This window comes from Perognathus longimembris, chromosome 7, assembly GCF_023159225.1.
Source record: "Perognathus longimembris pacificus isolate PPM17 chromosome 7, ASM2315922v1, whole genome shotgun sequence".
Lineage (NCBI taxonomy): Eukaryota > Metazoa > Chordata > Mammalia > Rodentia > Heteromyidae > Perognathus > Perognathus longimembris.
The window spans coordinates 71,376,555-71,388,949 of NC_063167.1; the positions used below are offsets into that span (position 1 = coordinate 71,376,555).

Below are 12,395 nucleotides of genomic sequence, written 5' to 3' on the forward strand. Positions count from 1 at the left end.
GCTGGTTAATTACAGACAAGAAACTCAGACTTTTCAGCCTGGGCTGGCTTTGAGCTACAATCCTCACATTTCATCCTCCTGAGATTACATGCCTGTAACCCTAGCAGTAAAACAGCAAGTGCTATGATGCTAATGATTTCTATATTTTTCATTAAACAAATTTCTACATCCTTGGTCCCAGACAAATCTTCTGTAGAACACCATCAAGATTTGAAACAAACAGTGCACCCAATCAGCGTACGTTGGCTCTGTATATTTTGGGAACACTTATTAAATACACAAAGGAAGCATGCAATGTTTAAGTGATGAGGTCAACAATGTTGATGCCCTGTGTAATGCAGATTCCAAGGTCCTTTGGGAAACTGAAGATGTTCAAAAGTTGCTCCCCAGTTTCCAGTAACAACACTCTAAAAATGACCATTTCCATTTGATACAAATATACAAATTTAAAATGTGTGCAGTTCAGAATGGCCTACCAGTTTTTCAGACTGCTGGTGTGCCAGAAAATATATAGTCAATAAAAAAATACCAGAGAGGAGGGGACAAAAGGCTCTCTGGGTCTGTACAGCAAAATGAACAGCACTTCCACATGAAGCAATTCACAGCAGAAGTAGCATCCTTGGCCTCAAGAAGCAGTGGACGATGAGGGTCACAAATCTGGTGATGGAGGGTAAGATGTGTAATAAGGCCCATTTTCCTGTGAAGAGAAGAAAAGATCAGCAGATGAGGTGGCAAGATGAATTCAGGTGGGCATGTGAAAGAACGTGACCCGGAGCCATGAGATGGCACATGTGAAACTTCTGGCCTATGCCTGGCACTGAGCATGCCACAGCCAGGGCAGCAATTTCTCCAGGGAGTCAGAGCAGATACAGCAGGCACAGCAGTAAGGACTGATGATGCCCAAGGGACAGAATTTGTTGGACGTTTCTTATGCTGTTTCCTGACTCCTTGTACCCCTCATCTACCAGTAGTGCCACCAATAGGTAACACTTTCATTTACAAAAGAGGAAAATGAAGGCCACAGAGATCGTCAGGGATCATCCTGTAAAATCAACTCTGAATTTAAATCCAAATCGGTCTGAAAATACTCAAATTCTTTGCTGGTGATCAAACACAAGGCTTTGGGCATGATAACCAGGTGCCTCACTAAACTTGGGGTTTTGTGTGTGTGTGTGTGTGTGTGTGCGTGTGCCTCACTAAACTTGGGGTTTTGGGTGTGTGTGTGTGTGTGTGTCAGTACTAGGGCTTAAAATCAAGAGTCTGGGTGCTGTCCCTTAGCTTTTTTGCTTAAGGCTGGTGCTCTACCACTTTTGCCACACTTCCACTTCTGGCTTTTTGTTGATTGGAGACAAGAGTCTCTCATATTTGTCTTGGAACCATGATCCTCAGATCTCAGCCTCCCAAAACGTGAGGATCACAGGCATGAGCCTGGGATTTTGTTTTAGTCTTGTATGAAGGTCAGGATGTCCTTGAATTCATAATATAGCTCCATCTGGCCTCAAACTCTAGACTGTCTCCCAAGTGCTAGGATTGTGTATACCACCACGCCCATTTGGAATTGTAATAGTTATGAAACAGCAACAAAATTATCTGTGAAGAATCTAATAACTGTAACTGTTTTGACAGAAATGAGTCTTCATGACATGCATGAGTTGCAAGGCTTGTAAAAATTAAAGTTCTTAGGGAATTTAGTTCCAGATCAAGATGGAGCCCTAAATGCCAAAATTTAACATCAAACGTGGAAGGCAACTAATCAATCCAATGCAAGGAAAACTTTGTGTTCCCTGCTTTGATTAATCATAATAAAAAAAACAAGATAGTTAATTTCATGGTAGAAGGATCTTAGATTAGATTTATGGAACAAAAGATTGGCTTCTCATTTTTTTTCTTTTTTTTTGGTAATTTATTTATTAAACAAAAATTTTTTGACAAGGTGTTGTGCAAAAAGGGTACAGTTACATTAGTAGGGCAGTGTGTACATTTCTTGTGATATCCTTTTTTTTTTTTTTTTGCCAGTCCTGGGCCTTGGACTCAGAGCCCCAGCACTGTCCTTGGCTTCTTTTTGCTCAAGGCTAGCACTCTGCCACTTGAGCCACAGTGCCACTTCTGGCCATTTTCTATATATGTGGTGCTGGGGAATTGAACCCAGGGCTTCATGTGTATGAGGCAAGCACTTTTGCCACTAGGCTATATTCCCAGCCCCTTCTTGTGATATCTTACACCCTGTTTTTCTTTCCCTTCCCTAGGTCAGGTAGACATATATACAGTAGCCACATGGCCTACGCTAAAGAAAATTTGCCTAGGGCTTTAAATGTAATGTTGACATTAGACAATATGTTGACAGTAGTCTTATATGAACGTATATACATAGCTTTTGAGCTATTGTATTCCACTGAGAGGTCAATTTTTGATCTTTATATGTTGAGTAGTTATTTGGTTTTAGTTACATAATGTTGGGTCGCTGACCCAATCCTGTGGGAAATACCATTTGACAAGCAGTTTTTGGTTTCACAGACTTGGTCTCTACTGTCTCTCCGTTACCCCATCTTAACAGTCATATATCAGGGAGATCACGCCCCTTTGTTTTCTGTGTTCTAGGCTTGTCTCGCTCAACATTATTTGTTCAAGTTCTGACCATTTCCCTGTGAATAACAATATTTCACCACTCCTAATTGCTATGTAGTATTCCATTGTGTATAGGTACCATATTTTTTGGATCCATTCATCTGTGGAGGGGCATCTGGGTTGTTTCCATATTTTGGCTATTGTGAATTGTGCAGTGATAAACATGGAAGTGCAAATGTCTTTTTGCTATCTTGGGACCTGCTGTTCAGGATAGATGCCTACGAGTGGTATGGCTGGGTGACCGCATAGGTCTATATTGAGCTTTTTGAGAAACCTCCATACTGTTCTCCAAAGTGGCTGTACTAATTTGCACTCCCACCAACAATGGAGAAGGGTTCCTCTTTCCCCGCACCCCCTCCAGCATTTGTTGTTACCTGAGTTCAGAGTATAGGCCATTCTAACTGGGGTGAGGTGGTATCTCAGGGTTGTTTTTATTTGCATTTCCTTTACTACCAGGGATGTTGAACATTTCCTCATATGTTTCTTTACCATTTTTATCTCTTCTCTTGTGAAGTTTCTGGCTTCTCATTTTTAAAGGAAGTATTTCCTTGCCAAAGATTTTCCTTTTTTTTTTTTTGCAGTAAGTAATAAATAGAAGATACTTAGGTTTAATAGAAGACTGTAGTTAGGATAGAGTGAAGAATGTGAGGTAGGATGAACATCTATTTACCTAACAGTAATTACGGGCAGTGCATGTACTGCCCATGTACGCCTGCCACGTACATGTCTTGGGCACAGGAGGAAATGAGATATTGCATATGTGAGCATCTGAGTAAGTGAGAGGCTGAGTGTCATCAGAGCAGATGCTCTGGAGCAGAAACTGATTTTGACCCTCAGAACCAGGAAAATAAGAGCCTATCTAGGAAGAACTACTTCCTGTCAATCAGACCAGGTATATAGATATATGTATCTATGTACATAATTGAAATAAATTCTACAACTGGCTACATTCCAGGAAAGACATGAGAAAAATTCTTATTTGTAGCACCTCTTCTTAAAAAGTGGACTATACAATGACACAAAGCAGAGCTTCCCCTAATCGCACGCTAAGCACGAGACTGTCAGCAGTCAGCTCTTCCCCTCTTTCTGGGAATAATCATTGCAGCTCCAGGGGAATATGCACACTGCCTTCTTTGACCTTATTTATAACAACGCTGACTAGCTCCTTTTCTGACAGGGCTCAGCACTATTTTATCTAGACAGAGAAGAATTACCTATTAATTATCTTCAAAGGTAAAAATTCCAAATTCTTTAAATTTCTTTAAAAATTCTTTTAAAATTGGAATTCCAAATTCCAAATTTCTTCAAATTGTATGAAATTGGCAGCCAAGCCACACATATCTCAGAAACAGAATTTTTCTAGGATTATCAAAATTTGTCACCAAATATCACTTTACTCTTTCACCCAAAACAAAACTAGTGTATGTGCAGCACAATCCAGCATGGTTAAAAAAAAAATGGTTTAATTAGCCCATCATCAGACTCTAAGCTCTACTTAATTTTATCCTTCTTATGACTGTATGTAAAAGAAAAGTAACAAACACTTAAACACAGCAACCACAAAAATGAAGCTCATGTGTGTGAATTATAGTTCCGTATTTCCAGAAAATAGTCTTTTCTATTTCGGTATCAGTACTGGGGCTTGAACTCAGAGCCTCATACACTCACTTGGCTTTTTTACTCAGGGTTAGCATTCTACCACTTGAGCTCCAGCTCCACTTCTGACCTTTTGCTGGTTAATTAGAAATAACTCTGGGCTGGGAATATGGCCTAGTGGTAAAGTGCTCACCTCATATACATGAAGCCCTGGGCTTGACTCCTCAGCACCACATTTATAGAAAAAGCTGGAAGTGGTGATGTGGCCCAAGTGGTAGAGTGCTAGCCTTGAGCAAAACTAAGTCAGGGGCAGTGCTCAGGCTCTGAGTTCAAGCCCCAGGACTGGCAAAAAACAAAACAAAACAGAAATAAGGGTGTCATGGACTTTTCTGCTTGGGCTGGTATCAAACCACGATCTTCAGATCTCAGCCTTGTGAGTAGCTAGAATTAGGCATAAGCCACTGGTGTCTAGCTAAGAATAATTTACCAACTATACTTTATAAATTGTCTTATACATTTTTGGTTATCATATTTCCTGTTTTTTAAACATTGAGAAAACTGTTTAAAGGCCTAATAAGGCTGTTAAACTGATGCCACTTAAATTCCTGTAGAATCACTCTTTGCATACGTGATCCAGCTGTTCCAATTACAATTCCTCTCTGCCACAGCCAAACACAAAATTTTATTAGCCATTATAATGTAGTAAACATCCTACTCTCACAGAAGGACATGGAGATCATAAGTGCAGTTGGAGAAATGGTAGAGAGAAAATGTGTTGCAAGATTTCTGGCTATATCCACATTGCATAATAATTAGGGCAGAATAATTCATTTCAAATTCAATTTAACTTTCAAATGTTTTGTGGTTCATGCATAAAGATATGTAATTAGCAACAGTTACACAAAGAGCTTGATAAGCTTTAGGGCAAGTATTTGAGTTTTTTAAATTACTAAGGTGACAGTGAATCAACACAATAAAATAGATCTTTGATACAATTGAAGAAGCCCTTTCATTAGTGCTGAAATAGCAGATCTACAAATGTGCCTGTACATTATAGCAATATGAATATCAGCTGGAGCTCTCAAAAGCAGTACAGAGGCTTTTGGAAAAATCCAACTTTTTAAGCAAGGTAACAACTGTAAGATAGGTTACTTGATTTATGTTAATATTGAAAAGGGACACCAATCAATTCTGGCTCTTATGTAGCTGAAAGGCCAATCAATCTTAAGAAAATCAGGCAGAGTTATCTGTATGAAATGTGATAAAGACTGGCCATCAAAGCAATGATGGGATTTAAATTTACAGCATAAACATCTCTCCCTGATATGTTTATCTGGAGAAAAACTTGCACCACAGACACTGTTCCTAGAGTTACTGTAGGAAAAGAGACTTTAGTGGGACTAAAGTACATTAATGTTGAGCTATGCTCCCATAAATGGGCCATGCTCCCGGAGTGCCCTGCAGGGCACCAGGAGGGCACAGTAGTGCAGGGCTGTGGCCCTGGGGAGTGCCCTGCAGGACGCTCAGTGGGTTTTACAGGGCAAGGGAGAACGTCTGGTACTCACCCTAGCATCATATTCAAGGACAAAGGGAGGAAAGTCGATCTGTTCTGGTGATATTGCAGAAAACAGCTGGTGCAGACTGTCCACGTGATGGATTTTATCCTTCAGTCCTGAGACAGAAAAGGTGGTGAAGAACCACGTTGATACCTGGTTAACATAAGAGAAAAATGATTGAAGCCAGTGAAGGTAAAAAGTCTAGTTTACTAGGCCTCTCTTAGGCAGTCAACTCCTCAACACAGGACACTGACATGTGGGTGGGGTGGGCAGGGAGGAAAGGCTTTATAATCTAAGATGAATACTAAGGCAAATTTTTCTTATTTAGTATCTATTATAAAAAACTGAAGAAAACCAAAGATTTGGGAAAGGACAGTTGATTTATTTTATGAATACTAGAGATTCTTTAACCTAATTATTAATTAATGGATACTGGGGTTTTGAACTCATAATACATAAGTATGCTAGTACCTGAAACACTTTTCAGGTAGGTATAGGGCCTCTCATTTTTGCCAGAGACCAGCTTTAGCTTACAAACCTCCTCTATTTCCTACCCTAATGGGATTGCAGGCATATTTAACCATGCCTGTAATATTCTTTGAAATAGGGTCTTTCTCAATTTTTGTCTGGACTGGCTTGAACAATGAGCCTTCTAACATGTGTTTCAAGTCATGTACAGCAATGAGATAAATCTGGCTAGAAATGGATTTATGGTTTTGACTTTACTATAAAAAATGTTGGATTTTACTAAAAATAAGTTTTATTCTCTTATTTCCCGATTCCAGAAATATATGGAGAGAGAATGCATGGGCTTTTACTAGGTAGGAAAAGCAGGTAATAAAGACAGAAAAGTGCACTGGGCTTAGTAACTCAGATTAGTGGTTTTGGTGAAAACAGCTTCAACTGGCATACTGGAATTAAAACCAGATTGGATTAATATTAAGGCCAAAACTGAGTCCCCAACAATGAGGTACCTGAGATAAAGAGATGGTAAAAACAGATAAAATATTTTGGCTGTAAAGGGGACAAGAGAGTTGGTGATTTAAACTGAAAGCGTGTTTGTAATCCCAGCACTTAGAAAGCTGAGGCAGGCATCTGTGGCAGCATAAACTAGTAGTGAAACTCTAGCTTAAGAAAGAAAAAAAAAAAAAAAGCAAGGAAAACTCCAAAACAGAGTTTGAGATTTAGATGGAGTAAAGTGAGGAAAGACTCTGGAAGAAACAAACATTTGGAAGTGAAGAGTGGGAATAAAATGCTTAGATTCAAATTCAGCCTTTGATGCTTGGTCTAATTCCCCTGTCTGTAAAATGGGATAAGCCTTTATTTCAGATATTGCCTAGGAAGAATGTGCACAAGATGAGTACTCAGAGAAACACCAGCTAACACTGGTGCCATTGTTACCATGGGAACAAGAGCAGAGGTAGAGGGGCTGTCCTTCATTAGGAAGGATCACAGGGTAGGTCACCATAGTTAAGATTAGAGGCATGAGCCACAGCATCTGGTAGCCAATGGCTTACAAGGATTGTCCACAGACGGCAGCATCATACACTACCAAGTACCAGAACCAAAACTTAGGATCAATTCAAAAGACAAATGAATAAATTTTCAATCACAATGATACAAGGCTGCTGTGCATAATGTTCTGTGCATGTAAGCAGATTTAAATTCAAGATTTAGTCCCCAAAGAAAAACACATACCTTTGAACGAAATGTTGGGTGAACAAAATAAACAGCCTTCAAATTCCTCTTGTACCTGATCAAAACAATAAGTAAGATGGCTGACTTAAGTTACCCCTAAGACACCAGTGAGAATTGCAGAAATTAGCTCTTACTTGAATATAAATCCATTCTGAGATTTTTTTTGGCCAGTTCTGGGCCTTGAATTCAGGGCCTGACCACTGTCCCTGGCTTCTTTTCGCTCAAGGCTAGCACTCTGCCACTTGAGCCACAGTGCCACTTCTGGCCATTTTCTATATATATGTGGTGCTGAGGAATCAAACCCAGGGCTTCATGTATACAAGGTAAGCACTCTTGCCACTAGGCCATATTCCCAGCCCAGAAAAAATGTTTTTAAAGCACATGTTGTTTATGTATTGAATTTTAAGTGAACTGTCAAAATCAAATCAGAGAATGTTTGATAATTTAAACTATTTTATGTGAGACATTAATTGTCCCTAGTGGGTTGTGACAAAGCCACCTCGAGGTAGGCCAAAGTATGCTCACACTTAACAAAGGCAATGTGATCAGAAACTGAAAGCTTGGTGGTCCTATTACAGCAGAGTCTGCGGTGAGTTTACTGTGAAATGGTCTCATTGTCTACATAATTCTCAACAATCTTCAGATGAGTGCCACTACTGCCCAATTTTAACTCTTAAGTCACAGACTGACTGGCAAGCAGCACCCTGCCCCAAAATCATACTCCCTGCACTTCTCCATCCAGACTGCTATGCATGCCTTAGAGCTTCAATAACTGATGAGGAATTGGAAAGGATTTCAGAGAAACAACACAATCTCATCTTTTGTTTGCTTTTTTGGTATTGGTCCTTGGGCTTGAACTCAGAGCCTAGGTGCCATCCCTTAGCTTTTTTGCTCAAGGCTGGTGTTTTAGCACTTGAGCTACAGCTCCACTTTTGGATTTTGGATGATTCACTGGAGATAAAGAGTCACATGGATTTTCCTGATCTGGCTTTTGAACCTCAGTGCTCAGCCTCTTGAGCAGACAGGATAACAGGTGTGAGCCACTGGTTCCTGGCTCAGAATGCTGTTTTTATTTAGAAAAGATATGAGTAAAGCATTCACTGCATCTGAACTTGCTCTACTGGGGTATCATCTATTTTCCAGTCAAGATACACACTGTTCTACCAAAGAAATACATTTAATCAAAATAATTCTCATTAAAGCCAGTAATCCGTCAAGCCCAAATTCTGCATTTACCGTTGTGAGATTTTTCCAAACGTCATTCTTCTACTTTTCAAATGCATACATAATATCTTTCCTAACCAAGTCATGGGTTACAACATTAAAATAAATAATATTAACATATCTTTTTGTCATCTTATATACAAAGATTAGTAATGGCCGCCAACTTTTCCCAAGGTATTTAAAGCGAGATGAGTACGTATGAATTTATTTTAATGCAAGTAAGTTTGAGTTAAGGAAGGCCTTCTGTGAATAAAAAATCTAATCTATGCAGGATAAAAATCTGTCATGTGAAATAGCCTCTCATAGGATATTTAAAAATTATGCTGTTGCTTAATATCCCCTCTTCCTTAATTTGGAAAAAGAACTAACTTGATATCAACAACATCGTAGAGCTTCTTCAGGAAGTCAGAGTTGAGGTGATTGTACTCGCTGGTCAGTGTGTGAAAATAGACTAAGACGTACTCCTTCACAGTGATGTGGTCCATGACATGGATGAAATACAGCAGAGCCTGTAAGGAAAGAGCAGGAAGAAGTGTATTTCACAGAGGCCAACAGAACCTGAAGACGAACCTAATCTATGCCCCAGTCCCTGCAGATGACACATGAGAATGGTGAGTACCAAGTCTCTTTCCAAACATGTCCAGGAAAGAGAATCTTCTCACAGAGGCCATGGTAAAACCCATAGTTCTGTTTTAAGTGATGGAAGAGGATAATCAGTCTCTTGCCTCTGAAATAACTCTTCCTGTATCATTGATCATAAACTGAAATGTTGAGGTGAAACACTGTTGTACAAGTTTATAAAGATAAAACCCCCGGAGTTGTTGGGTCAACTATGACTTCCTTTCTCTAGGATAATGGTAATCAAATATTTATAAGCAGGATTTTTAGACTTTTAGTAATTCTTGGGAGTTTCTCCTTGAATTCAATCAAAACTTTTGCAGCTTCTATTCAGATACAGACTCATGGCTCTAAGGTACCAACTATAGAAGTTGAGTAGTTCCTCATATAGCTTGCTTTAAGAGCTATTTTTCTTAGGATTTCTAATGCTGATCTTTGGAACACATTCTGTTGGGCAGCATTCTAGAGTTTAGAAAGACCCCAATTTACCTGGCCCAGGTTGGTTTGAGAAATATTAAAGGCAAAACAGATATATAATATGGTAGGGCCAGTATGACCCAGTGGTTTAGCTGCAGACAATTACAAAGCAGCAGCAAAGAGCCACTGAAGGGATCACATCAAAGAGGCTGTTTTCCAGTTCCTTCTCAGCATGTCCTTGGCATTAATATGGACTAGGGGACAGGGACAAAGGAGGACACTGCAAGAACAGTTTGTTTCCAGTTACTATCCAGCCTGAACTTACACCGTATCATATTATCCTACATGAAATGATACATCACAATATCAGAAATTTTACCCAAGTACACACCAAGATCAGCACAGGGACTACATGACGAGAACCAACATCAATTATTATGAACACAAAACAAATAGAAATTTTCTGATACACAGCACCGTTTCCTGGCTTACCTTGTCCATATCTATCAGTGTTACAGGAATGTTTCTTCCAACAACCACCATCACTGTGCGACCACAGTTATCCACACCTGCAAAAGGGAAGGACATCAGCAATGCTTGTTCTGTACTCTACAGACCCATCCATGCGCACACACATACATCCATGTAAAAGGATGAAAGCCAAACTTCCTCGGATTCCACTATTATATTTCCTCTTTCCTTCTCCCTCTCCGCCCCTTCCCCCTCTTATTTTAAGCTTATGAGATTCTGGTCACTACTACCCAGATTTTGATATATTCCCAATGTGTGTAGTGGTGACCACTTAGGGTCCCAGCTGGGATAGGAGTATCATGGCCTGAGGCTGGCCTATGAGCAAAAATGAGACATCCTATCTGAAAAATAAATTAAAGCAAAAAGTCTTGGAGGGATAGCTCAAGAAACAGAACACCTGCCTAGCAAGTAGAAGCCTAGAGTTCGAACCCAAACTACAGAAAAAGGTAAGATCTCTAAAAAGATTTTAAATCAGGGTCAACCTAGGATTTTCCTTCTTTTTTTTTTTCTTTTTTGCATTACAAAATATTTTGATTTTAGCCCTAAGCAGTTCATCTGTCAATTATTTTGTAACTACAAATTTGTTCATCCACTGTCCAGTTTCACCTCAGTGATATATGGACTGAGGTGTTTTTTGTTGTTGTTTTCTTTTATTGCCAGTCCTGGGGCTTGAACCCAGGGCCTGAGCACTGTCCCTGGATTCTTTTTGCTCAAGGTTAACACTCTACCACTTGAGCTACAGCGCCACTTCTGGCTTTTTCTATATATGTGGTGCTGAGGAGTCAAACCCAGGGCTTCATATATACGAGGTGAGCACTTTTACCACTAGGCCATATTCCCAGCCCCTTTTTAAATACTTTTTGTTGTTATTATAAAGGTGACGTGGGGCTGGGGATATGGCCTAGTGGCAAGAGAGCTTGCCTCGTATACATGAGGCCCTGGGTTTGATTCCCCAGTACCACATATACAGGAAATGGCCAGAAGTGGCGCTGTGGCTCAAGTGGCAGAGTGCTAGCCTTGAGCAAAAGGAAGCCAGGGACAGTGCTCAGGCCCTGAGTCCAAGCCCCAGGACTGGCCAAAAAAAAAAAAAGGTGACGTACAAAAGGGGTTACCATTTTATAAGTCAGGTAATGAGTACATTTCTTTTTGATCTTCTTATAAATGGCATTGTGTTTAAGCTTATCATAACTTTTAATAACATCAGTGACCCAGGAAAAATAGGAAAATTAACTCAAATTTGAAAATTAACAAATACTGTCTGAAAAAGAAATATAATAGAGGAAGAGTAGGAGCAGAAGCTTTTGCTGTTCCCATTATATACTTCTGTAAGGACCAAACTCTAGCAACAAGTAGTAGCATTCTTTGAAGCAATAAAAAGCTCTAAAAGAAAAAGGTCACTAGGAAGAAATGAAATTGGCAGTTCAAGACCTTAAAGTTAAGATATTGTATGTTAGAACATTTTTTTCTCCTTTTTCTGTGGTGCCAGTATTGTGGCTTGAGTTATACCTCTTGCTTTCCTTTAGCCTTTTCTCTTAAGGCTGGCACTCTACCACTTGAACCACACCTCCACTTCTAGTTTTTTGCTGGTTAATTGGAGATAAGAGTCTTATGGACTTTCCTGCATGGGCTGGCTTTGAATTGCAATCCTCAGATCTCAGCCTCCTGAATAGGTAGGATTACAGGCGTGAGCCACTGGTGCCTGGCTGGGACGTTAAGATCCTGATGATGGGTAAAAACTATGCCAGCCCAGAAATTTTTTGTTCACAAGTAGAATGGAGGAACTCAGAAGAAGGAAGTCTCAAAGAGTATGCTGGTAGGGTGACTGAAGGGGCTTGTGCTCACCTGTTTGGTACAAGGCTTTCAGAGAAGCAATATCAGACAGGTCCTCAGATCTTGCTTGACATAGCCAGCGATTATAACTAATAAATAAAGAATGCAATCATTATAATAAATTCATGTGTATTGCATTTACACATATAATTCATTTTTCACATCTATAGAACTGATATAGAATTAAAATGAGAAGTAGTTAAGGAGGTCATTATGTCATTCTGAATCTTATATTACTAATAAAATAGTCATGAGTTTCTAAGAACAGGTGTGTTCATCCTACACAACCACAAAACAATC

At 39.6% G+C, this 12,395-nt stretch overlaps 1 protein-coding gene across 3 annotated transcripts in view; it reads right to left on the reverse strand.

The window, feature by feature from the left end:
* Positions 1-232: 232 nt before the first annotated feature.
* Gdap2 (ganglioside induced differentiation associated protein 2) overlaps positions 233-12,395 on the reverse strand; it is a 31,400-nt gene continuing 19,237 nt past the window's right edge. For all 3 annotated transcript variants that reach the window (XM_048351862.1, XM_048351864.1, XM_048351863.1), the window contains exons 9-14: positions 12,108-12,184; positions 10,227-10,303; positions 9,069-9,208; positions 7,476-7,530; positions 5,787-5,930; positions 233-697 (exon numbers count right to left, since the gene is read on the reverse strand). In XM_048351862.1, the coding sequence (XP_048207819.1) occupies positions 650-697; positions 5,787-5,930; positions 7,476-7,530; positions 9,069-9,208; positions 10,227-10,303; positions 12,108-12,184 (541 nt within the window). In that variant the 3' untranslated portion in view covers positions 233-649. The remainder of the gene's footprint in view (positions 698-5,786; positions 5,931-7,475; positions 7,531-9,068; positions 9,209-10,226; positions 10,304-12,107; positions 12,185-12,395) is intronic.